Source organism: Phyllostomus hastatus, unplaced genomic scaffold, assembly GCF_019186645.2.
Source record: "Phyllostomus hastatus isolate PE091 unplaced genomic scaffold, TTU_PhHast_1.1 phas_contig_152, whole genome shotgun sequence".
NCBI classification, from domain to species: Eukaryota; Metazoa; Chordata; class Mammalia; order Chiroptera; family Phyllostomidae; genus Phyllostomus; species Phyllostomus hastatus.
Genome location: NW_025333622.1, coordinates 13,851,215 through 13,877,610, shown reverse-complemented (window position 1 = coordinate 13,877,610; position 26,396 = coordinate 13,851,215). Strand labels below are relative to the sequence as shown.

Here is a 26,396-nt window from a genome sequence, read left to right as displayed (position 1 = left end):
TCCCTCTGCAGAATCCTAGCATCCCTTCCAGCAACAAGCAGGGGGCCTGGCACACTGTGGGGCTCAGTAGACATTCGCTCCACTACACTCTCTGGCTCCATGCACATTCCCCACCAACATGCCCTCAGTCCTTTCACCTGAGTCTGCTGCCCCTGCACACAGGAAGAGCACACCCCAGGGCTTGCCAAAGCAGCCACTGAGATTAGGTCAGGCTTCAGAGCTGACATCTGGGGACAGTCCCCTGAGGCTGGTGATCTAACAGTGGGACCCTGACCCCTAACACGCCCTTGCTCCCATGACAGAAAGCCAAGCAGGGCCCGTGGGGCCCTGGCCCCTCACCCCTTGTACTGCGGGGCACACACTGACTGTTACAGTGCTTCCTCCTCCGGAGCCGCCCCTGGTCTCCACTGTAACATGCTCTCTCAAAGCTGAGTGTGAGTGTGTGTGTGTTAGTGGGGGTCACCTCTCTGGCCCTGCACCCCTAGCTCCTACTCAGTGCCCACCCATCAGATGGCACCCCCAACCAGAGCCCCCTAGTCATGTCACAGCTTGGCTCAGAAGTGTGTCACCCTGGGGGTGTCACACCCTGGGGGACAGGGCTGATGCTGCTGTGGCCAGAGCAGAGCAACCTGGCCGCCCAGCTGCCCCCCAAAGACCCCAGGGCTGAGGGTGTCAGAAGGTCCTCTGGCTCCAGAATCTTGCCAGTTAGACAGTCAGAGTTCAGGTGGCCCCTCCCTCTTGCTTAATGAAAGAAATCCAGCTGACACAGTTTGCTCAAGAGACATATTTCAATATAATCTCTAAAACTCTATGAATTGAACAGATAAAATACCTCTGGGCTATTTCGTTACAAAATATTTGCCATTTGGATTAGTCGCTGGGAGCAGCCACCCTGCCTTTCCCTGGAGAGGCTCCTCTCCAATGGGGCGAAGGGGCGTCCGCAGGGAGGAGGGTGCAGCAGGGAGGATGTACAGCCTAACACAGGACAGACAGATGGCTGTCGGGGAAGCCTATTGGGCACAAAGAGACATTCTGGCAGGCCATGGGGGAACAGGTGGGGTGGGGGTGGGGCTACAGATTTCAGGGGTCAAGGACCCAGGGCTGATAAAGGTGTGTGCCGTTGGACACGGGCGGGCAGGCAGGCAGGCTTCTAAGGTCAAGCTGCCCGGGCAGGTGTGAAGGTGGGACTTGCCCAAAAGTGGGTGGAAAAGCTAGTTTCATCTCTACTCCTAATTCTGGAGCCAGAGCCAAATGGATAAAATTGAGAGAGGGGCTCAGGTCCCCCAAAGTAAGGCCTAGAGAGTTGATGGAGCAGGGCATGTCGGGGTAACTGGGCGCACACCCAGGAGGCTGTGTCTGGAGGCTCGGCCGTCGAGCACTGCCCCTCAGCACGGGAGAGCAGGAGGGCCAGTGTTCACCTTCGCATCTCCAGCTGGGCCTCTGCAAGGGCAGGAGGCTCAGCCAAGGCCTCTGGGGGCCAGGCCCTGGGGGTGGGGACAGAGGTGGGTCCCAGCCTTAGCCTGTTGGCTGATCAGGGGAGGGAGGATGCAAATACTGGGGACTCTTGCTCCCTCAACAGTGAGGAGGGCCAGCTGCACCTTGCCCCAGGCCACTGGGGATTAAAAGCCCCTCACAGCTCAGGCTTGACCCCACGTGCTGCTGAGCCTGGGTGGGTCTGCTTCCTAGGCCATGACCCCCAGTACGGCCGGTGGGGCCCAGGGAGCCACCGAAGTGCTGGGGTCTGGGGGCTGAGACCCCGGGCCCTGAGCATCCAGGTTCTCAGAGAAGGTCAGGGCTGCAGCAGGGGTGGGAGGGAGGGGCCCAAGTTGCTGTGCCCATTGACAGGGAGGCTGGCACTTTGTCACCTGGGAGCGCTGTGTGAGCGGCTGACACAGAGCCCAATGGCCAGGGCTGGGGTCCTTCCTCACCAGCCCCTGGCACTCGCGGCCCCCACTCCATCATAAACACATCAGCCGCCTCAAAGCTCCTCTTCCTCCCTAACTCATCCTCCCTGACACCCGTCCGTGACTCTCACTCCACTTCTGGATGCTTGTTCAAGATACCCTCACGCCCACACCCACGATTCTGCCCCTGCTGTCCTGCTCTCAGCCTTTGGGGGCCCTGCCCTGGCCAGGGGGGTCAAGTGTGTCTGAATTTGTGCACCCCCCCTGTCAGCCACTCTGTTCTGGAAGGCTCTGATTGCAGTGTCCCTGTCACAGCAGAGACACAGCAGAGGGGGCAGGACCACAGGACAAAGACAGCTTGGCTGTGGAGCCACAGTGGAGGAGGCAGCAACTGGTCACAAGTTATGGAATCCAGACTAACAAAGACATGGCCAGAAACAAACTCGCTGGGGGACATCGTAATGACGTCTGGTGACTCCACACGTACCAACACAACTAGGTCATCTGGAAGCACAGAGAGCGGGAGAAGAACCAGTCTCCTCGCTGGCCCAGGGAACTGCAGTGGGACACGGGGTGGGGTCTGGGAGAAGCGTGTTCACTTTAGACCTGGCCCATGTTCACGTCCATCGCTCGGGCTGCTTGGGCAACGGGCTCCCGGGAGGAGGGGAGCCCAGTGCAGGCCAGCCTTGGGTGAGGGCCCTGGGCTGAGGAGTCCAGACTGGCTCGGGACAGACGCTGCCTGAAAGGCGTGACTGGGGCCAGGGGCCTCCTGCGGTCTTTGAGGGGGGCTGCCCAGGCTCTGTGGGGTCACCTAAAGGTTGACTCCCCAGTGCTGCTTGGTCCTGAGGGGGTCAGGGAGCCCCACTTTGCTCTTCTTTGCAATTTTGAGGGTGTAGGAACTCTTTTAGCACCCCCTGCAGGAGGTGGACCTGGTGCCTTCCTGGGGGAGGCCTGGAGGTGGGAGACACAAAGGCTGAGGGGCCAGCTCGGGTCGGCAGCACGGGACATGCAAGTGCCCATGGAGCACCTGCTTCTCTCACCCACCTCTGCACCCAAACCCCCCGAGGAGGCCCCAGAAGTCACATGGCAGGTGCCCTGGACAGACCGCTGCTCCTTCGTTCTGTTCCGACGCCCACAGGGGGAGAAATTCACCTAGTCCTCACTCATGTTTATGTTTGAGCCCAGTGCGCACTTTGCATTGCCTGGGTCTTATTTGGGGCTAGGGAATAAAACTCTAAAACGGTTCATTTTGTAGACATCTAACCTCACAGTTCCACAGCCCTGGGGACTTGACCTAGAGTGAGCTGAGACTGGTCCCCCTCTCTCAGCCCTTTGTCAAAGCTTTCTTGGAGCCTGGGCAGCCCCGGGCAGGCAGGGCCCAGCTCCAGAGAAAGAGCAGGGGGAGGAAGTGGTCAGGACAGCCAACACCCGGGGGGACAGACCAGCAGCCTCCTGAGCCAGTCATGCTTGGGTGGGGGGCAGGGGCAGCAGAGAAACTCCCCTCCTCATGCTCCCACTTTTCTGGTTCCTCCAGAGAACCAGGGCCAACCCTCCTCCACCCAGGGTGGCACCTAGTGCTGAGCAGGGAACCAGGCCACCTTCTGTCTGGTGCTTGGGTACTGGCCTCCAGCCCCTGTACCTCCCTCCCTGTCTGAGGCCCAGGGCCCAACAGACGCAAGATGCAAGAAGCTGGGCAGGCCCCCAGTTCCTATTCTCTCTGGTCCAAGGTTCATGTAGCGAGTGGTGGCAGGAGGATGAGAAGGCCTGGCTGTGTCTGGCTGTGCAGGGCCCAGGAGAGTGTGGCGGTGTCTCCAGAGTTAAGAAGAGGGTGCTCAACTGAGTAAGGGAAGCCTGATCAGGTGAGGCAACTCCAGGTGCTAGGGACTAGGGTCCTCTTTCTAAAACAACAGGGATGGTGACCAGGAATGCAGAGTGCCAGGGTTGGGGCGCAGCAAAGGGGTGGCAGGGGCTCCTGGAGGCAGCCCTCCTGGGACAGCGGTGGGGGGGACAGTCTACACCAGGCTCCTGGAGCCGCTGGAGTAGCGGCGCTGGTGCAGCAGGGAGCCTGGCGGGCAGTACTGGTGAGGGTGGTTGTAGGGGGGTGGGGGTGGGGGCAGCGGGGGCTGGTGGATGACCTTGACCGGGGAGCCCGGGCAGCCCAGGGGTGTAGAGCCGCAGGAGTCAGAGGAGGAAGAGGCGTAGCAGGAGAGAGCCTGGCTTAGCAGGGGCTCCATGCGGGCCAAGCAGGGCTTGTCCAGGACAATGACCTTGACAATCTGCTGACACTGCACCAGGGTCCCCGGGGGCGTGGGTGGCAGCGGTGGCAACAGCGGCGGCGGCGGGGGCTGCTCTCTCAGGGGGCTAGGCTGCAGGTCTGGCAGTGGCACCGGAGCTCCCCTCTCGGCCCCCAGCCCGGAGTTGTGCTGGGACGTTTGAAGCCTGTTGTGAATTGACACCTAGTTTAGAAACAGCCAGAGAAGCATGAAATGTTACAAGACTAATTCCCAGCTACCAGGACTGGCTACCCTGAGCCTCCCTTTTCCCCTTCCATAGCTCCCGTGTGCATGAGGGGCTCTCAGCCCTCACCTCGACCCACTCCCCATCTCTCCACCCGAGGAAAACTGGCAGCAGACAGAGGTTCTGACCCTGGGTGCAGTCAAGAGACTGACGTGTTCTGCCACCGACCATGAGCAGCCTCAGTTCTCTAGGCCTCAGTCTCCTCATCTGTGAGGTGGGCAGTTAGACCAAAGACTCTCAGGCCCTGCGCAGCTCTGCATTCTGACTTCATGGATGGACCTGCTGCGTGCCTTTGGGGCCATGGGCACACTTCTCCCCACCTTCCTTTTTACCAGCACCTGAGCCTGAAAAGCAGGGGTAAGGGCCTTTGCCACCCCCCACCCCACCGCCCCCCAGGGCTGTGCTGAGGACAAAGGGAGGACACAGGGACAGGGTCCAGCATCATGGCGAGTTTCCAGCCCGCTCCTCCCTCTGGCTTTGTTACAGAGGAAGCCTCATCGTCACTGTTGACATAGGTGTGCCTATCAGTGTGACATCAGTTGGGGGAAGGCACCCAGAATGCCAGGGGCCCCGAGAGGTGGTCTGGACCTACCCCATCCTCCCGAGACTTCCCTAGGCCATGACCACACATTCAAGAGCAGCAAAGGCCGGAGTCAGATGTCTAGCTGCCTCTTTAACCCAACCTGGGTCCTGGTTAAATTTATTCTGCTGCAGGAGGGGGTACCCAGGACTCTAATCTTTATTTCCTAGGTGAGGAGTAAGGAGGTGGACCCCTCCCTCCAGCCATGGTGGTCACTGTGAACCAGCTTAGCCTCCTCTTGCTGGCAGGGGGAGGGGGAGGACATGGGTGGAAGGGAGGCTAGAGGATTCTGGAAGGAGAGGGGTTTAATTCCTCATCCCCTAAGTGTCTGGATGCCACAACCCCTTCCAACACGTGAGCCCTTTGCAGGTGGCAGGGACCCTTCTCTCTGAGGATGCTGCCTGTTGACCTTATCACCACCGCCCAAGACAGGCTTCTCAGAGCACAGAGAAGGTCCAGACTGCAGGGAGGGGCCCTTATCCCCAAGCCTAGACCAGGATGGCCAGCCCCAAACTTCCTCACAGCCCTAAACCAGCAGATTTGATGCTATTTATTGTCAGAAGGTGCAACCGCAGGGACCCCTTCCTGGGCCTGTGCACTCATCCCTCTCCACAGCCCCCAGGGCCCTGTTCTCTGTCCGTCAACATCACAAGCCCATGCCATGCTCAGCGGGCTGCAGTCTGTATTCTTCATTCTCATCCTCCAGCCTGGTAGCACTTTCAGGCCTGAGACTCCCCCGAGCTAATGTGGGGCCCTGAGGGCTCGGGGCAGGCAGAGGGCGTGGCGGGGCCTCCTTCCTCCTGTTGAGCCCTCTGTGGTCCTCACTTGGGCAGACTGGCTCTTCCCCACATGCTCATGCTCATGCTCACTTCTTGCCCAGGAGAAAAGTGGACAACAGTGGGGCAAGCTGGGTCCCTCCTGCTCCCCCCACCCCCACTCCCCTCTATAGCGGCCCCTCCCCAGACAAATGCCTAGCTGCTCCAGCCCAGACTCACCGAGCCCCCTTCCCCTTCCTCCCGCTACTTGTCCCCCAAGTAGCCCACAGCCCCTGCCTCACCCTGCACCGCCTCTGCACCTCCCACTCCGTGATGCCACCCGCACTGTCACCTCCTCCTCCTCGCACCTCAACCTGACCCCTCATCTTTAATAGGAAGTGAAAAGCAGGAAGTGACAGCAAAACATTCTCTCATTCTGACCCCCTTCTCACCTCCCTGCTGATGAAAGGGGAGAGAGAGAGAGAGAGGGAGAGAGAGAGACTGAGGATGGAACATGAGCAGCAGATCAGAACAGCTCGAAGATGGAGAAGCACCTGCCAGAGGGGCTCTGCCAGGCAACAAGGAAATGACAGAGGGCAGAGGACAGGAGAGCTCAGGGTCCAGCTGAGAGGAGGGGCAGCGAGGCTGCCCCTGTGCAGGGGAGCAGAGGCTGGCAGGGCCCTGGGGCTAGCTGGGGGTGGCAGCCTTGCAGATAGTCACATGGCCCTGGGGGCAGGGTGGGAGGGAGAACGGGCCATCAGGTTGCTTGTCCTCCCTGTGTAGGTTGGGCTATGGTGCGGTGAGGGCTGTAGCTTCGTGTGTTTATCTGCAAGGCTAGAGAATGGGCAGCTGCAGGAAGATGGGGCGGGGGGAAGGGCAGGGGATGGAATACCCACCCTGGGGGCTTGTCAGCTGCTGGGGCGGGAAGCTCCTCCGAGTAAAGGTGCCTCCTCCAGACACAGGTGTGTGGGGGGTTGGGGGCATGGGGAAAGAGAAGAAACTGGGCTCCCCTGGAGTGTCCTGGGGCTTCCCTGAGCTTAGGCAGGTGGGTGGCAGGGCTTCTCCCTCAGACCTCTGCATGGGGCTTCTCCAGCTTGGGGGTGTGGTTTGGGAAAGGCTGTGTCTGTGTGGGTGGCTAGTGGTTCCTGGAGGCTTGGCAGAAAAGGAGTGACGGGGCTCATTGGGGTTTGAGGGGAGCCAGTACAGGACAGGGACCCAGAAAGGCTTGCAGCAGCAATTGCATGCTCCTCAGGTGACACTTTTGGGGCCTGGGAAGGACCAGCTGCTGCCGCTCCTTCCACAGTCCCTTCCGATGTGGCTTGAGGATGGGCCGCCCTTCCCTCGACACGGACAGTCTTCAGAAAGATCACCTCCCCCATGAAACCCTTAAGCAACCCCAGCCCTACTCTGCCTTCTCTTCTGCTGCGTACATCCCTAGCCTGTGGCCAGCTTTCCAGATGCACCAGCTGCTCCAGAGAGAAGCTCCACCCTCCCGGCCACCCCCAATCTCAAGCCTCCAACTTCTCCAAGAAGCATCTGGGAGGACAGGGGTGGCTTTCTGGAGGGGTCCAGGCTCCCTCGTGGAGGATAGGAGGGCTCAGGGGAGGGGAATATTAGGTTCTCTGATTCATCAAAAGTATTAGGGGATCAGTTAGTGGCGTGCAGGGCACATGGGCCTGGGGGGCGGGTGTGGGAGGGAATGCTGTGGGGGGCTTCGTGTGCAGGTGTTAGTCTGGGAGCTGGACCTTGGACGGCAATCAGCGGGGGCAGGCCAGACTGGGGCATGGGAGGAAGTGCTGCAGCTTAGTTAGGTGCTGGAACAGTGGCATTACCCATGCTAGCAGTAACTTTTAATAGTATCTCTTGAAATTGGTAAAATGGTGAGTCGGGCTGGGGAGGCATTGATTAATACCTGAGAAGAGAAACAAGAGACGGTGAGAAGAAGGACAAGTGGGGCACAGAATCACTCACCTGGGCAACCAGCCTCCACTTACCTCCACCGTGCTCTCCGAAGGCCTCTCACCCAGGGCGGCTTCCCTTTTGGCTTTGAAGCAAAGAGCACAGGGCTCACTTTCCACCCTCCCAATACAAATCCCTACCCCCACCTCAAACTGCGCATGCCTGCCACTAGAGGGCGTGGTTGCTAAGACTGAGGGCCACGCCGCTCCTGACAGAGGCAGCCAGGTCAGTGGACTGGAAACTGGAGCCCAGTTCTTCCACTTAGTAGCTGTGTGACCGTGGGCAGGATGTCACACCTCTCTGCACCTCCCCAGACTCGAAGGTCTCTGACATGCCTTCTCACGTGGGCATTGTTGAGCCTAATTTACCCACAGTCAAAGCCTCCCCAACCTGGACTGTGCAAGCTGGCAATGAGCTAGCATTGGTTCTTGGCTCCTAGAAGCACAAGGAGTGTCTACTGGGCATTTGTGGGCACCATGTTAATCTGTCTCCTTCAAATGCAGGCTCCTTGAGGGAGGGGCCATGTTCCTTTTTGGTTCCTATTTCTGCTGCTTAGCCGAGGGTGGGGGTTCAGTGAGGTGAGGCCTGCATAGCACTCACACCAGGGCCCCACTTAGCAGAACCCATAATGGCTCTGTAATTGCCACAAGGTTTCCTGACTGGCCTGGCTCAGCACCAGGACCCTTCGGACCCCCAGCGACAGCTTGATGACTTTCCCAACCCAGTCACCTCCCTCATCCATCCACCCCCACCTCCCGCCCAGCAGGCACTCCAGGGTCCCTCTGCTGGAGCCTCTCTCATTTCTCACAGCCTCTGGAGTGGGTAGGTTGCTGGTCCCCACGCTAGTCCTTTCTGTAGCACAAGAGGAGCTGGGACAGACTTTGGGGTCAGGAGGCACCTGGGTGGAGGCCCCTGACAACGGCCCTGGAGACACAGCCTGGTCTGGCCAGGGGCTGCAGCAGAAAAGGGCAGGCTGGGGCTCTCGGTGTGCAGTGGGCTGTCAGAATGAATCACAGCTGAGACTCAGCTCTGGTGTGTAAATGGCCGTGAAAACAGCAGTGACCCAAGTACTGTGACCTGGTGGAAATTAAGGAGGCGGCTGAGAAGCAAGGGGTGGGAGAATCACGAATGCTGATGGCAGGTCACACTCGGGGCAGAAGGTACAATCACAGTGAGAGTCTCCATGTAGCTCAAGGAGCCCTGGGTCCTGCTTTGAAAATGAATCCATCTCCAGGCTGGTGTGTCCCACCCTGCAGTGCAGTCCCTCACAGCACCATGGCCTCCTGGCCATCACTGAGGGGTGTGGACCTGCATGAAACCCACTGGAGTTTCTCAGCTCATGCTGATGTCTTGCCAGGACCCTGGCTTTCCAGTGCTGGGCACAGGGCACACCGCAGGCTCTCGGGAAGTGTTCGTTACATGTGACATAAATTCCCAAACTGACTAATGAGTGTACAGTTCTGGGTGGTTTGCTGGGGCCTTATTGGGATGGGATTTAACTCCCATGTCACCTCTCCTTCTAATTCTTTTTCATTTGGGTGAAGGTGGAGGTACATGTCCCTTGCTCCCAGTAGGGTGGGTGAGGGGAGGGAGAAGCACAGGAAGACAAAAGGTGTCAGTGGGAGGAAGGAAGCAGGTCTCGAGGACGTGGCCAAAGGGGATACAAAGCCTGAAGCTGGACTCATTCGTCTGGACAGCACCCCCAGTGAACCAGCAGTCTCCAGAGAGTGGGGGTGTGTGAGGGTGGAAGGCACCTCACTGGGGACAGGATTATCAGGACTCCTGGCCTAACTCATCTAGGCAGGACAGTGATGGAGCATGTGGGACCCGGGTCTCTCAACTTCCTTCCTACTCCCACAGCTAAGACCCCACGGGATTAAGCCTGGAGCTTGTCGGCAGGAAGGGTGGCCATGGAAATGAGCACTTCCCTCACCCAGATCTCCTGGGAATCCAAGCCCAGGGGCCACAAGTGGCCTTCATGCCACCCGGGCCCCAGCCATCCAGGCCTGGGGTCTGCAACTCCGGAGCAGAGCCAAGGCTCACCTGTAGGCGATCCCTGCTTCAACTGTGGGTCCACCTGGGCTCCTGCAGACTTGAAGGAGAGTGTCTTTGCTCCCTGCTGCTTCTCCAGCTCCCCTAGGGAATGGAGAGGCTTGTGAACAGAGAGAAACCCTAGGCTCCGCCACACAGAGGCGAAGAAGAGAATGAGGAGACACAGCGAGCAGGAGGAGGGCATGTCCCTAACACGTGCCTCGAAGCACGGGCCTCAGCGTCTGGACCCACTGCACGGCAAGTGACGTGCCCTCTGGAGCCTCCGTGTCTTCATTTGTACACGGGATGACTGCGTCTGCTTGAATGTGACAGGCAGTAGAGAGGTTAAGATGAGGAAGGTGGGCTGTGTGGGTTTGAATCCTGGTTCTGCTACTTTCTAGCTGTGCAGCTTTAGGCAAGGTATGGAACTTCTCCATGCTTCATTTGAGAGACGGCAGTGCCCACTTCAAAGTGTCCTTAAGGGGATTTACATGAGGAAATACATTAAGGCACTGAGGAGGCTTGTGGCAAGTGCTCAATAAACGCTAGCTTTTATTACACTGTGTGAGAACCACGTGGTACAGGAGACCTTGGCAATGGCTGCTGCCGTACCGTCTGACCTGCGAGCCGTGCTTCCCATGGCGCTGAGCACACAGCCTGCTGTGCCTGCGCAGGGTTCGGAGCTCGCCCCGGGAGGGGCCCCTGTGCTCAAAGGCCTGTCAGCACCACAGACCTGTGTGGCCGAGGCTTCTGTCCTGGTACTCAGGTTGGCTGCCGCCCTCTAGACTGCAGACCCTTCCCTTCTTGTTCTCAGGGTGCCGCTAGAGAACAGCCAGTTACTGTCCTTGGAGATTTGACAGTTGTTATTAAATCACTCCTTCGGCTTCTCTTTTCCAGGAGACATAACTCAAGTTCCTTTTATTAAAGCTGCTCCCCGGGGTCCTGTTTTCCACCTCTCTGGTTGTCTACAGTCCAGGAACACCACACTGCAACCCCCCAACCAAAGCCATTTGTCCTGATTGCCTGGATCACAGCACAGCATCAATCAATATGAGGCACTTTTACTGAACTGAGATGTGTCCCTCTCCCCACAGGGAGGCTTTCTTGGCTTTAGAGAAATGAGCAAGGAGTCCAAGGAACCTGGGCGCAAATATTGTTTTGTCATTGCCTTGTGAACTCGGACTTCCTCCTTAGGCTCTGTTAGATTCAGTTTCCTTATCTCTGAGATGAGAATACTACTCCTCACCTCGTGGAAAGTTGTGGCAAGAATTAAATAACACAATAGGTTCTGCATTCAGCCCATGTCTAGGCACAAAATCGGTGCTCAATACAGAGTAGCTGTTGATAATTTTTCTATTCTCCTGTCCACTTGCCTCCCTGCTCCAACCCTGCGCCTTCCCTCTGCTGCCCCTCCCCTTCCTCCCCATCTGAAGACTGAGAGCCGGGTGTGAGCCTCTCTCCCCACCCCCCTGCTCCCTAGACGGCAGGAGAGGACATTCGCCTCCTGACACGCACATTCTGGCAGTATCTGCTCCTCTGTACTCTGGGGAGACACACAAAGTGCTGCTCCCAGGCTGATGGGGAAAAGGTGCTTCTTCCAGCAATGCTGGTGCCTGTGGGCCCGCTGTGGCTCCCCAGGGCTGTGTGGAGCCACCCTCAACATTTGGACAATGAGAGAAGTGAAGCTATTTCAGGGTGTACACTTGAAAATGTTCAAGATCAACAGCGGAGGTTGCATCTCTGAGCATCCAGCCCAGCCCTCTCGAAAAGAGTCTGCTTGTTATACTGGTGAACTCAAGTATGCCAATGGTGCAGAAAGGGGGTTCACATACCCTCTCCACCCAAGCAGTTACGAGAGGTATATAGTTGGTGAGGATGTTTTTGTTGTTTGTTTTACTTGATTTAGTTTTGTTTGTTTGTTTGTTTGTTTTGGAAACTACCAACAAAACCTCTTCTGTCCCTCCCATAGTGGAAAATACATGAACTTCAAAGTTAGACTTAAATGCACATTCCAGCTCCTCTGCTTTTGATATGAATGGCCTTGGACACACCCCTTAATCTCTCTGAGTCTTATCTATCTGGCACTTGAGGAGAAAGCACCTACTATGCAGCAGCATCACTGTGAGCATTAGCAGAATAGGAACAAACTGTCTGGCACACGGCAGGTGATCCAAAACGCTGACTGGAGAGCCACTCTCTGCCCTCCAGCTCCCTGTTCAAAAACTCCCTCTGCCTTTCCGGTGCCTAGTGGATTTTTATGAATTTAGAAATACTTTTCAACTAAGTGGCCGTATAAGGCAGAACTGCAGTCTAGTTTTATTTTCTGTTTTACTATCTGAGTCCATTCTTAGTTGATTGTCTTAAGGACTATCTGAAGCTGCAGCTGTGCTTAAATAATAAAAGCTTGCAAATGGGCATAGGTTGTAGGTCATTGCTGCTCTTTTCTTAAGCTGGAAGGCAACCAGTAAGCCACCCAGACATACGAAGAGACCCATGTTTTCTAAAATGCCTGAACTGGAATAGTCAAGAATCCAGGCTTTTCATAGGAACAGAAAGACCAAGATGATGGACAGTCAGAACACCAGCCTGGGCTCTGAAAAATTAAGTCGGGGGATTATTTCAGATGAAAAGAGATGGGAGAAATGAAACAACCAGATGTGGTATGTGAACCTGGACTGGGTCCAGGGGAAGAGGCTGCACAGGGAGTTTGGTGGGCGAGATGCTGGGCCCGCACTCTGGTTTGCATTCCTGCTTTGGTTGGCTGGCCCAGTGTCCTGTTCCTGCGCAGTGGAGTTCCCGGCTCAGAGGGGCTCTTGGCAGCTCCGTGTGCGCGTGCTCTAATCTACTTCACCTCACGGTAACTACGGAGAAACAGAAGAGCAGTGCGACCGCCCGCAGGGGGCTATGGTGGTGCAGTGACCTGGGGGAAGTTCAGCACGACAGGAGGGTCCTTGGTTCACCCCGCACTCACTCCGAAGTGGGGGGAAAAGTCAGAGTCCTGTCTGTCTACAAGCTGACTCTGTCCCTTGCTGACTGGGAGCTGGCCCGCCCTCCCTGCCAACCACCTCAGAAAGCCTGGGATGCACTGTGTCCTTACATTCTATTCGGATCTGCTCCAGCTCCGTCACCTCTGCAATGGATTCCTTCAGGTCCTCCACAAACTTCTGCATCTCGTCCGAGCCCAGGGCACAGAAATGCAGCACCTGCCTCTTCTCAGAACCCGAGAGCGGGGTCACCAGGGTGATGCCATGAGAGTAATCTGCAAACCAGACCCCAGGCCAGAGGTTGTGAGCAGGAGGTGAGGCAGGAACCGGTCCAGCATGTTCGCCCCTCCCCCCTCCCTACAGCTCTCAACTTCCCCCAGCCTTCCTCTGCCTCATCTCTGGTCCCACCTGGACTCACACTCATTCTCAAAGAGGTGGAACTGCATGCCCAGCAGGCCAACCGACTTGCAGAAAGTATACGTGGAGGAGCTCTTCTTCTTTGGGCAAAGTTTGAGAATCTGTCCAGGAGAGGGAGACAGAGATGCACTGGTGGGTGTTCACATGTGTGTGGCTGCATGAACTCCTGGGGATGACCCTGAACACACAGGCAAACACACACAAAGATACATGCACATGCACACACACTCATATATTTAAGATATGTTCATACTCATGTGCATATACATCTGTTGAATACATCTACATATGCATATACAATCAACACCCACTCTATCAAAATATGGTTCTTTTCCTGCATAAAGCCCTCCAGTGGCTATTCCCACTGTTCTTAGAAGAAGCCAATCCCCACTTCCTACCCCACCAGATCTGGTCCCTGCCTTACTCTGGCTCCTGCTGAAGCCATACTCTCTTCCTTTCTGTAGCTTGAACAGGGCAGGCTCAGTCCACTGCAGACCCTTTGCTCATGTTACTCCCCTTCCATAGCTCTCCCTGAAGCTTTCTGCAAAGCTGGGCTACTCTCATCACTTAGATCTTACATGAAATGCCACCTCCTTACAGGTTCTTTCCTTGACGATCCTATCTAAAAAGACAAAAAAGTCCACCTTAACACCAGTCGGTCTGTCCTATCACCCGTGTCACTGTCTTCATAGCACCTTCCTCTCAGTTTGACGCTATCTTCATTGTTTGTTTTCTCACTTGTTATTTATCTCCCTTCTCTACTAAAATGAAAGCTCTGTAAGCCAGTTGCTCAACACACAAATATTTCTTGAGCAGCTCTCATGAGCTGGGCTCTGGGAATCCAGGAAAGCGGGAGACAGGGGTGCCCAGCCCTCCGGCGCTCCTGCTTCTGTGGAGGAAGACCAACACAACAAAAACAAGCAAACAAATAAAAACCGAGGTGAAGGAATGGAGAGATGAGGCAATTCTGGAACTGAGAAATATTCTGAAGAAAATGAAAGGGTAAGGATTAGACAATGATTGGTCTCCCTTGCTAGGTGGCCCGGGAGGGCCTGTGTAAGGAGGTGACGTTTGAAGTGACATTTGAAGACAGGGCAGAGGTAGGGAAAAGGTATGTGTGGAGGGGTAGGTGGGATGAGAGGGAGAGATTTTCGAGCAGAAGGGGAAGCAAGAACAAAGGCCTGAGGTGGAATGAGCCTGGCCCATGGGAAGCAGGCTGTGGGCAAGGTACCAGAGCAGGGAAGAGGTGAGGGCATAAGGTCAAAGGTCCTGGAGGCGGCAGACAGGGAGGCGGGAAGTCTTTCTTCTGCACAGGAAGCAGGGTCAGGTCTGAAGCATGGCAGACAGGCCTGATTTGCACTCTGGAAGGATCACTCCTGGCTCTGTGGCAGATGGCTCTTAGCATGAGATCATCAGATTTGGGATAATTTTAGAGGTGGTGCCTCTATGACTCATGGATAAAGAAGATATGGGGTTCAAAGGAAAGACAGAAACCAAAGCCTGTTCATCACTACTTCCCAGCACTCTCAACGATGCCTGGCACACAGCAGACACTCACTAGACATGTGCGGAATGGGTGCTTGTTTTCAAAGACCAAAGAAGGAGTGCCATACAGATGTGGATACACACAGACACAGGTGTGAGCCTGCACACACGCACACACCAGCATCCCTCCAGGCCCAGGGACAGTGCCTGCCCCGCTTAGGTCCAGTGACCAGCACTGTATGCCCCTGCAGTGGGATGTGAAGCCCACCCCTGTACCCTGCCTGCCCTAGGCTTCTATAACATGGAGGGAAGGAGGATCTGGAATCTAATTCATTTCCAGAATGACTGTGGAAATGACTTAACTTCTCTATGCCTTGGTTTCATAACTTATGAAATAGAAATGCCCCTATCGGCCTTAGATACCTCACACCCCATAATGTGAAAATGCCACCAACAAGGTAAATCAGCCACTAAGTACATGGCATCCTGTGTGCAGTCTGGGAGGGCCCCTTCCACTGCTCTTTACCAAGGCCGAGCAGGGCGGCAGTGCCCTGGGCCAGTCTACTCACCACCAGCAAGTCGTTGAAGAGGAACACCTCCCTCTGATGTGCGGCCTGCTTCTGCAGCTTGTTCACGTCCGTCACCTCGAAGAGCCGGCTGCAGCAGACCAGGCGGCGATGGGGGACTGACAGCACCTAGGGAGAGGCCCACACTCAGCAGGAGATGCCAGAGCTCCCAATCCCCCATGCCCGCACAGCACCCGTGTCCCAGGAGAGCCGATGGAGGCCTGGGGCTTTATTACAGGACCTGAACTTGACCCTAAACCTACATCCTACACCTCTTCTCTCCTTACTGGGGCTCTTTCCCCCTCATTGTGTTTCTTAGGGAGCAAGGCTGGCTCATTATGTTGGAGTAAAAAAGGAGGCAAAGGGGTGGGAAAGAGTTGATAAGCACTTTCATACGGTTGACACCCAGTAGCTGTCAACCCGTTTCCCACCAAGACCTTCTTGAGGCTGTGGCCTGCAGGATGGTACCCTGCCCCTTCTCCACTGTGCACCTAAACACAAGTGTACATGAGGGAGGGGACTACAGAGACACTTTGAATCTGCTCCAGGGTGTAAAATGGTCTACTCCAGTGGTGTCTGCAAACCCGAGAGATGCTAAAACCTCAGCAATATAGGCTCCGGGCCCTGGCTGGGTGGCTCAGTTGGTTGGAGTGTCATCCTGCACACCAAAAGGTTGCAGGCTTGATCCTGGTCAGGGTGTACACCTACATTGCAGATTTGATCCCCAGTTGGGGCATGTACAGGAGGCAACCAATCGATGTTTCTCTCTCTCTCTAAATATATCCTTGGGTGAGGATATATATATATGCTCCAGGCAGAAAAGGGCCATCATTGCACAAACTGGACAGAGGAGCCAGTGCACAGCCTCAGACAGGGTCCCCAAAGTGACCCCCAGCAATTCAGGGAGGAGCAACTGGAGATGGACCCCAGAACCACTCCATACCCTTTGTGCTCATGGCATAAAGAGCCTCCACTGTCATGTAAGCAAAGCAGTAAACTGCAGAGAATGCTCACCTTAAAAATCACTGCAAACTCACAACATATTGCCTGAGACACAGGTCACAACTAAGGGGTGTCCCAATGATTCGAGACACCACTGTCTAAATTGTACGTAAGCCCATTTTCTATGTTCTATCCAGTAGGACCAGCCAGGGCTGCCCAGTGTCCAGCCCATCCTACACCTCCCTGGCTGGCCATGTGGATGCTTCAACTATAGAGCCCTGGGCAGTCTTGCCCAACACCTCACCTCAGTCTCTCCTGCTGCAGCATCTGGCAGAACGAGGTGATGAGGAAATGAGGCAAGGGAAAGAAGAGGGTACAGCACACAGCACACAGTAGGGACTCAGTAGTTACTAAGTGCATGAGTAATGGAAAAGTGTTTTTGAAAAGCAAGGAAGAGAATGGGAGCAGATGTTAGGAAGAAAGAAATGAAAGGAGGTGGGAGAAGGGAGAGCTTAGCAGACACAGGGGAGGGTGTGACCCCCACAGAGGAACACTGTTCTGCAGGAGACACTTACTGTTTTCATGCCCACGATGGACTTCTCTACTTTGGTGACATATGTGACATGGTCCTCATTGGACTTGAGCTCCTTCTGCTGTATCCTTTCATAGATGCCAACCACCAGCTCTCTGGGGATGTCAGCACCATCATCCACACCTGGAGTGGGAGAAGGGGGGCAGGAAGGTGGAGGAGGGAGGTGTCAGAGACCGAGAACCGGAGAGGGGAACCCCTCCCAGACAAGCTCCTAAAGGGTGGCCTTCATTTTGCCTTGTCCCTTTTCCAAAGCCTTCAGTGGTTGGCCCCCCATGGCCATTAAATTAAGGACAAACTCCTTAGCCAGGCTAAGAATATTATATCGCTATAGTATGGCCCCAACACACATTTCTAGCCTCATCTCCCGCTGTTCCAGAACCTCCACTTCCACCTCCCAGGCCTCTGTTCTCATCTCCAAATACAGCGTCCATGGCCCTGCTGTGTGCCTTTGTCTCTGCAGTCCTCTTGTCCTCTTTGCATTTGTCTAACCTCCCTCCCCCCACCCTGCCAGGAGAACATCTTGAAGACTAATGCTCTGTCTTGTTTTCCTCTGAATTTTCACCCCTTCTCAAGCTTTCCCCTCCCTTCCAATAGGGAACATGGTACTCCATGATTAGTTGTTGAATGGGTGACAAAATTCTTCCCTCACTGGGAACGTGGTAGGATTTGGACATTGATTGAAGAGGAGCGCCCTGTGGCAATGCAGGTAAGGAGACCCTCTACCCATCTCCTACTTCATAGTAATGGTACAACTCTGGTAACAAATATTATTAGCAGGAAATATAGCAAGAGGGTATATTGACTGGGTAGCTTGGTTGGTTAGAGCACCATCCTGATATGCCAAGGTTGCCAAGGTTCAATCTCTGGTCAGGGCACATACAAGAATCAACCAATGAATGCTGAAATAAGTGGGACAACAAATCCATGTTTCTTTCTCACTCTTTCTCTTTCCCTTCCTTGCTCTCTCTAAACTCAATCAAAAAGGTTTTTTAAAAGATTTTATTTATTTATTTTTAGAGAGGGAAGGGAGGGAGATAGAGAGAAACATCAATGTGTGGTTGCTGGGGGTCATGACCTGCAACCCAGGCATGTGCCCTGACTGGGAATCAAACCTGCGACACTTTGGTTCACAGCCTGCAGTCAATCCACTGAGCTACGCCAGCCAGGGCCAATCAAAAAATTTTTAAAAAAGAAATATATCAACATGAAAACAAATTTCTTTGGAAGCAGAAATAGAGGCAATAAAAAAATTTCTACTTTTTCTAAATCTTTAATGACAATATGCTTCTCTGATAAGAGGAAAAAATTGAAAATAAAGCAACTTTGGCAAGTGTCTTCAAAACTGTTTTCGTACAACTGAAAGGACATTCACCTTCTATGAGCAACTCTCTGTATTAACTTTGCTTCTTCCACACCTGTACCTTGTTCTTTTTTTTGAGAGAGAGATTTTATTTATTTATTTACTTGTTTATTTATTTATTTTTAGAAAGAGGCACCAGTTGATTGCTTCTCTCACACCCCCAACCAGCACCTGACCTGCAACCCAGGCATGTGCCCTGACCAGGAATTGAACCAGTGATCTTTTGCATCACAGGTCAGTACTCAACCAACTAAGACACACCAGCCAGGGCTTCACCTGGTTTTTAAAGGTGAGCTAATCGGCAATGCAGCCTCTCTGGGGGCATGAAAGAAATAGGCTGGGGGCAAGAAAAAGCAGGACTCAAGACTGAATACACATAGGCTCCCAGGTAAAGATGGCAGGTTGCACACTTCTTTGTGGATATTCTGGTGAAAAGGAATTTTAAAAAGAGGCTACACCCACAAAGGCAAAGGATGAGGAAGCAGTGATGGCACCATGGGGCCTGAAAAGCAGAAGAGTGAATGAATGAATTAGCAAAACTAAGAAACCGGACATGGACGCATGACAACTTAGAAGAGCTCTAGAATTGGTGGCAAAAGGATCTCTTAAAATGGAGGTGAAGGTGGGCTGGAAACAGGAAAATAGGTTGAAAATCTAGAAAACATTGAGACTTCCCTATCCCTTCCTCTGCTGCAGCAGAACACTGAAGGTTAATCCTATGGAAGGGGTGAACCAGGAACTCCGGGCCATGGGACCCCAAGCCCAGCCAAAGGTGGGAATCTGTGCTGCATACTGGAAGATGGAACTGATGGCTACGTATTAAGAGACCCCCTCAACCCTGTGTACCTGCAAAGATCTGAGGATGCCGGCAGCCAGACTCATAGCTTCTGGACAACAGATTGGATATGTCTTTTCTGGGGAATCAACCAGCACAAGAGGAAACACATAAAGACACCACAGTAGGGGTCCCCCAGTGAAACAGCTCAACTAAACCACCCCCTGAGAAAGTCCACCACTCCACAGCCTGCCTGTACTCAAAGAGGGTTTAATCCCTCTTTGGGGATTTACTGTGTAGTGGCTCACCCTTAAATAAAAATGGACAACCAAGTTCCATCAACTGTCTATGAGAAAGAAGTATGGGAAAAACAGAGAGTGGAAGTCAGAAGAAATAGAGGCAAGCAGGAAGAAATTGAAACAAACAAGTAAAAACATATTATTAATGTCTTCAGAGACATATAAGAAGATAATGCATTTACAATACAAAAATAAAATGCTATAAAAGAGGAACGTTTAGAGAAAAGAGTTATTGAACATGAAAAATGTGACAACAGAAATGAAAAGTTTAGTAAGAGATTTGAAAGGTAAAGCTGAGGGATACCTTCAACAAAGTCAACAAGAAGACAAAAGATGGCAGATAGAAAACCATAACAGTTAGAGAATCAAACTAGGAGATCTAACATCTGAATAAGAGTTCCAGAAAACAGTACAGAGAAAATGGAGGTGGTGGGGGGGAACAAATACCATATTTAGAAAACTTCCTACAATTGGAGAGCTTGTGTGTCTAGACTAAAGCAACAACCTGGTACCTAGTACAATAGATGGAAAAAATCAAAACAAAGGTCACAGCATGATGAAAATTCAAACACAAAGGACAAAGAGAAGAACCAACACATTTTCAGAGAGATCAAGACAAAATAATAGCCAAAGGCCAGGAACTGGAACAGTGGAGAATTCTTCAGCAGTGTCAGTCAGTTAAAAGCCAGTGGAGGAACACCTTCAGAGCTCTGAGTTCAGTGTTTCCAACCTGAATTCTCCTCCCAGCCAGACTCCCAGTCAAGAGTGAAGATAGCAAAAGATACATTCACACACAAAAGTTCTCAAAAAGTTTGCCTCCAGTATACCTTTTTTTTTTCTGGAAAAAATGGTGAGTACCTTTCTCTGTCAAAGAGGAAGCTAGGAACTCTAGGAAAGAGGAATCCATTACAGGAGCAAGGTGAAGGAGGCCCTCAGACAATGGTGAAGGGAGACGCCATCATGACACCTGTGCACTGTGCAGATCAGAGATAGAGTCTCCGGGAGAGATGCGTCCAGAAGATGAACCTCATGGAATACCTCCTGGAGCTCACTGCATTTAGAGGGACTTGACACTTAAGGTGGAGAGTTTGGAGATAAATTAATGGCAGGTACATAGAGGTAAGCAAATAGACAAAGAATACAAGTGTTTAAGGAAAATAGAAATAGGAAGGATTTACAATCATTATATCTTCAAGACTTAGCTTTGGATTATGTTTACCTAGTTTTAATAACCTAACCTAAAGTCACAAAAATGATGCTGCAACTACAGTAAGACCATAGGGCTGTGATGTGGTTTTAGTGGGGATGGGCTGGGGAAGGTGGATAAGAGAGCTAAACCCTTACATTCCCCAAGGGGAGACTGCTGTGGTCTGAATGTTTGTGCCCCTGCCAAATTCATAAGTTGAAATCCTGATGCCCAAAGGTATTGGGGGTGGGCCTTCAGAAGGTGCTTAAGTCAGGTGGGTTGAGCTCTCACGAATGGGGTTAGTGTACGTATGAAAGAGACTCCCCAGAGCTCCCTCACCCCTTCCACCTGTGAGGACACAGCGAGAAGTATCAGCTAGAATCAGGAAGTGGGCTCTCACTGGACCCTGAATCTGCTTGTGCCTTGACCTTGGACTTCCAGCCTCCAGCACTGTGAGAAGTATGTGTCTGTTGTTTATAAGCTACCCAGGCTGCAGTATTTTGTTATAACAGCCAGAACAGACTAAGGCAGAAATTAATACTTAAGCTTTTTAAAATGAATAAGTATGAAAGAAACCACATACCAAAGTGTACACATACTGTATAATCCCATTCATATAAGGTTCAAAAACGGGCACAATTAGTCAATGTTGATGAAAGGAGAAAGTTTTACTTGGGCAGGGGTATTGAATGGAAAGGAACGTGAAAGAATGTTCTGAGGTAAGGATAACAATCTCTATTCAGATCTGGGTGTGATTATATAGGTGTATAGGAATATAAGCATTTGCCAAGATCTCAGATTTATAGACCTTACAGCATGTACTTTTATACCAATTAAAAAGGAATATGAAAAAAGAAGCAGAAGGAAGCATGGTGTTTAGTGAGGTAGAGGAAACCCAATGGAGACCAAAAAAAAAAAATGTGATTGCCTCTAAGAAAGAATGGTAAGAGGGGCAGGACTAATTTTTTTTAGTAAGTCTTGTAGAGTTTTTTGACTTTATTAAATTATGTTCACATGTAACTTTTATTTTTAAGATGCTAAAATAGGAAGCAATTAGATGAGCACACATCACACCTTGCCAGTTTTCCTTGATACCTGCCAGGTGGCACACTGTGTCGGTTAGAAGAGGACCTGTCTGGTAGATGCCATACGTCACCTGCAGGGCTGACTTAAATGGACCTAAGACTTAAAAGCCCTCATAAGTTGTGTAGTGGGGAGGGCTGTGCCATCTAGGCAGCAGCTATGGTGCCAGGGGCCTGGAGGTAAGCCAATGGAGGGCAATACGTGCCGGTCATGGGGCACTGCCCAGGGGCACTTGCTGCTTGGTACAGGGCAGTGGCAGTGGCTCCTGGAAAGTCCCCACATGCCTGGAATGCAAGCAACTTCCCCAGGCTGCTATGTGTGACCCGGCCCAGGGAACAGTATCCAGTGTGCTTGGCTGCTGGAGTGACAATCTACAACTGGGCTCAGAAGCACAGAATTAGGGACTTCCAGACAAGATGGAGGCATAGGTAGACACGCTGTGCCTCTTTGCACAACCAAGATAGGGACAACAACAATTAGAAACAAAATAACAACCAGAACTGATAGAAAATTGAACTGTATGGAAGTTGGACAACCAAGAAGTTAAAATAGACACATTCATCCAGACCAGTAGGAGGGGCAGAGTCGGGCAGCCGAGCGCGGGTCGTGGCAGGGAGAGCAGGGAGCTTTGGGACCAGATGCATAAGGCATCCAGGGCTCGCTAGACCGCAGCCAGCGGACCCGGGGTGCGAAAGCGGCAGCTGGCAGACCCCAGCCCAGGGGTGGCAGCAGACCCAGCGAGGCAGCGATTGTGAAGCAAGGCACTGCGCACAACCCAGATCACAGTGCTGGGAAATAGAGCCAAGGGACACTCATTGAAAACACCTGTGGGGGGTTGCGGCACAGGGAGAGACTCCCAGCCTCACAGGAGAGGTCCTTGGAAAGTCCCACAGGGTGGACAAGCCCACCCACACAGGAATTGCCACCAGAGGGGCCCAGTTTGCTCAGGGGAAGTGGCAGAAGGGACTGACGTCTGATAGAGGGCGGAGCAAGTGCCATTGTTCCCTCTCGGACCCCGCCCCCACATACAGCATCACAACCCAGCAACTGGGGTACCCCGCTCTGATGAACACCTAAGGCTCCATCCATCATATGTAACAGGCATGACCAGACTGAAGGAAAAAAAAAAGATGACTCAAACAGAAGTGAAAGCCGCAGAACCGGTACTTTAAAGCAACTGAGAGAGAGCCAACCTATCAGATGCACAGTTCAAAGCACTGGTGATCAGGATGCTCACAGAGTTGGTTGATTTTGGCCGCAAATTAGATGAACAAATGAAGGCTACAATAAGTGAAATGAAGAAAAATGCACAGGGAACCAATAGTGATGGAATGAAAGCTGGGTCTCACATCAATGGAGTGGACCACAAGGAAGAAAAAAACATACAATCAGAAAAGAATGAAGAAAAAAGAATTTTAAAAAATGAGGAGAGGCTTAGGAACCTCCAGGACATCTTTAAACAATCCAACATCTGAATTATAGGGGTACCAGAAGAAGAAGAGGAAGAGCAACAAGTGGAAAACTTATTTGAACAAATAAAAGAGAACTTCCCCATTCTGGCAAAGGAAATAGACTTCCAGGAAGTTCAGGAAGCTCAGAGAGTCCCAAAGAAGTTGGACCCAAGAAGAAACACACCAAGGCACATCATAATTACATTACCCAAGGTAAAAATGGAGAGAATCCTAGAAGCAGCAAGAGATAAGGAGACAGTAACCTACAAAGGAGTTCCCATCAGACTGTCAGCTGATTTCTCCAAAGAGACCTTCCAGGCAAGAAGGGGCTGGAAAGAAGTATTCCAAGTCATGAAAGGCAAGGACCTACATCCAAGATTGCTCTATCCACCAAAACTTTCATTTAGAATGGAAGGGCAGATAAAGTGCTTCCCAGATAAGGTCAAGTTCAAGGAGTTCATCATCACCAAGCCCTTATTTTATGAAATGTTAAAGGGACTTATCTAAGAAAAATAAGATAAAAACCATGTACAGTAAAATGATAGCAAACTCACAATTATTAACAACCACACCTAAAACAAAAACAAAAGCAATCTAAACAAACAACTAGAACAGGAACAGAACCACAGAAATGGAGATCACATGGAGGGTTAGCAACAGGGAAGTGGGAGGAGGAGAGAGGGGGGAAAGGTACAGAGAATAAGTAGCATAGATGGTAGGTAGAAAATAGGGGGAGGGCAAGAACAGTATGGGAAATGTAGAAGCTGAAGAACTTATGACACATGGACATGAACTAACGGTGGGGAATGTGGGTGGGAAAGGGTGTGCAGGATGGAGGCGATTGAAGGGGGGTAATGGGAAACTGTAATAGCATAATCAATAAAATATATTAAAAAAAACTAAAAAAAAGAAGAAGCACAGAATTAGCACTAAACAGAATAGGCTGGAGCAGTTGTCTCACCTGCCTGCCCCCACATCCTCACCTCGAAGGTTTCTGATGAAGTCCTCCAGCATCATCTTCCGGTCAGGCTTAATATTGGGGCTGTACATGTCAGTGTTGAGAAGGATGATGGCGAAGGCCAGGATGAAGATGGTGTCAGGGTTGTGGAATTGCTGCACCACCTCGGGGTTGCACATGCAGTACCGCTGGCTGTGGTGGGGGACACAGAGTGGGGGCTGAGGCCCCTCCACCATCTCAGCCCCCCCATACTCTGTTGATTCCACCCACAGCCTGGCCCTCTCCCCTCTGAGGGGACAGGACAGGTGTCACACACCCATGGATCCCACGGCACCAGCCCTGCATAGATGCTCAGTAAAGATCTGTACATTGATAGGTGAGTGAGATGCACGCAGGCCACCTGGGGGCTGCTCCATCTTGGAGAGCTCAGGGACTCTGTCCCTTTTCTTTCCTTTCCCCTTTCTACTCAGCCCACCTCTCCCACCTCACCACGAGGGCTTCTCCCAGCCCTTGGCTAACTCCCCAGCACCTCCAGCCCCCAGGCCCTCAGCAGCTCTTCTTCCCCAGCCTCTGCTGTGCCCCAGGTGTACATTTTGAAGGGTGTTTGAAGGGACGGGGGTACTACCTGAAGGCCTCTATGAGCCGCTCCACTTTCTGGGCTTCCCCCTGCACACGGATGTGAGCCTGGAACTTGCGCAGGGCCTCGTCCAGCTCCATGTTGGAGAAGTCCATCTCGTCCACCACGCAGCTGAAGGCAGGAGGGAGGAGGGTCATGAGGAGAGGTGGCTCCCAAACTTCCCCCATCTCGCTGGAGCTGAGGAGTGAGGTGCAGCCCACCAGTGGCTGGGAGACCCCGCCCTGCTGGGGTGACAGAGGGCCTTTGGTCCCTGGGACCAACTAAGAGGAGGCTGGTGGGGCCTCCCAGGCCTTATTCACCTGCCAGGTGTCTCCCTTTAATAACGTAAGAGACCCTTTCCACACCTTTCATCTAACATGATGGCCTGAGAGGCAGATGGCTGACTGTGGTACGAACCTGAAGCCCAGAGAGGCTAGCTGGTTGCCCAAGGCCATGGAGCCAGCAGGAGGCTGAACCTTCAAAGGCCAAGCCCTTTCTTCTCAACCTCAGAGCATCTCAGGGTCAGACAAAGGTTTAGGATGTATGTAAATGCAGCTTACTCCTGTATCCTTCCACAGACCTGTTAGGAGTCCGAGTGTCACCCTAACTTCCCTTTCTAGGTCCCATTTGGTCTTCAAGGTGGTGGGACCTCCTCCTGCACTGCCCTCCAGTTCTGCCATAGGCTCCCAGGTCCTGCATGTGCAGCCAAGAAGCCCCATCAATCAGGGGAAGATGTGGTCACTGAGAGGAAATGACAGATTGGCCTAATGTAGGAGGGGACAGTGTGAAAAACACAGCCAGACTCTGGGCCTGGGCCGAACAGAATTTTTTGTGACTTTAGTTTAGACTCACTTCTTGGAGCATCAGTTTCTTCTTCTGAGAAGGAGGAGGTCAGAGTTCTGCTCCCCAAGGGTCCTTCTACCTCTGAAATGCCACCTCTAATCCCGGAGAGTTTGCCTCTGAATGTCTGCCTTTGGTGTATGGGGGCAGGAGGAAGTGGGGAGCACGTGCCAGTCACCCCCACTAGGCAGTCTCATTTTTTCTTGGCCTGTTCCTGGGGGACCTTCTCTTCCACGGGGTCCTGCCTTGCCCCCCTTTGCTCCAGGACTGTGAGCAGCAAGGCACGAATCTGGGCCTGGCTAAGCTGCAGGCCTAATTCTCCCCGAGAATTGAAAAGGCTTACACCTGCCAACAAGGCTCTGGGAGCTGACCCCTCTCCTCTCTGCATGCACGCTCTGTTCCAATCTCCACTCTCCTGGTCATTTTATGTCCAGCCGGTCACTGCCCTCTGCAGGTAAGCAGTGCCCACTCTGCTCCCATAGCCCCTGGGGACTCCGCCACAGCGTCGTTGTGACCCCATCAGGCATCAAGGTCTTGCACACTGCCTGGCTGCCAGCCCACAGAGGGCTTGAGCCCAGCATGTGGCTCAGGGCCCAGTAGCCATGGACTCAGAACGGTGGCTGCCTGAGCGGAGGGATGAGCCCTGAGCAGGCCCCACTCCCGCCATCATCCTGGCTCCTGTGTCAGCCCGCTGCTTGTGCAGAGATCCCGACTCAGCTCTGCCTCTGCTCTGCTGTCAGTTTTCAGTGGAAAGCAAGTGGACATGCCTGCCTGGTGGTGATCGTGGACCACTCCTTTCAGGGGGACCACGGGGAGGAGAGAGTCCCCAAGGATGCCTAGAGAGGAAAGAGCTGGTAGAGGCTCTGCTTCCCCAAGCCCAGGGCAGGGAGGACTGCCGTCTTCACTCTGGGAGCCTGTCCTCGTCCTGGTCAAACCCACCTTCCTCTCAGGCTCGTCCATCTGGATAGTGAGTGAGTGAGAGGGTGGGGTTGGGAGGGGGTACAAGAACTGGGCCCAAGCTCGAGAATTGTCAATGCCAGGATCTGGGTGTTTGACACAAACAACCGGGCAGTAGGGGCCTCTAGGTTCAGCCTGG

General features: G+C 52.9%; 1 protein-coding gene across 4 annotated transcripts in view; it reads right to left on the bottom strand.

Moving 5' to 3' along the window:
* Positions 1 to 212: 212 nt before the first annotated feature.
* Positions 213 to 26,396, bottom strand: part of IQSEC3 (IQ motif and Sec7 domain ArfGEF 3) — a 112,983-nt gene continuing 86,799 nt past the window's right edge. For 2 of the 4 annotated variants that reach the window (XM_045830615.1, XM_045830616.1), the window contains 9 exons: positions 24,470 to 24,592; positions 23,870 to 24,036; positions 16,716 to 16,855; positions 15,202 to 15,327; positions 13,149 to 13,248; positions 12,844 to 13,005; positions 9,759 to 9,851; positions 7,751 to 7,800; positions 213 to 4,360 (listed from right to left, as the gene is read on the bottom strand). In XM_045830615.1, the coding sequence (XP_045686571.1) occupies positions 3,917 to 4,360; positions 7,751 to 7,800; positions 9,759 to 9,851; positions 12,844 to 13,005; positions 13,149 to 13,248; positions 15,202 to 15,327; positions 16,716 to 16,855; positions 23,870 to 24,036; positions 24,470 to 24,592 (1,405 nt within the window). In that variant the 3' untranslated portion in view covers positions 213 to 3,916. Of the gene's footprint in view, positions 4,361 to 6,652; positions 7,669 to 7,750; positions 7,801 to 9,758; positions 9,852 to 12,843; positions 13,006 to 13,148; positions 13,249 to 15,201; positions 15,328 to 16,715; positions 16,856 to 23,869; positions 24,037 to 24,469; positions 24,593 to 26,396 lie in introns of all 4 variants that reach the window. The other 2 variants (XR_006784766.1, XM_045830617.1) reach the window with 2 other exon arrangements.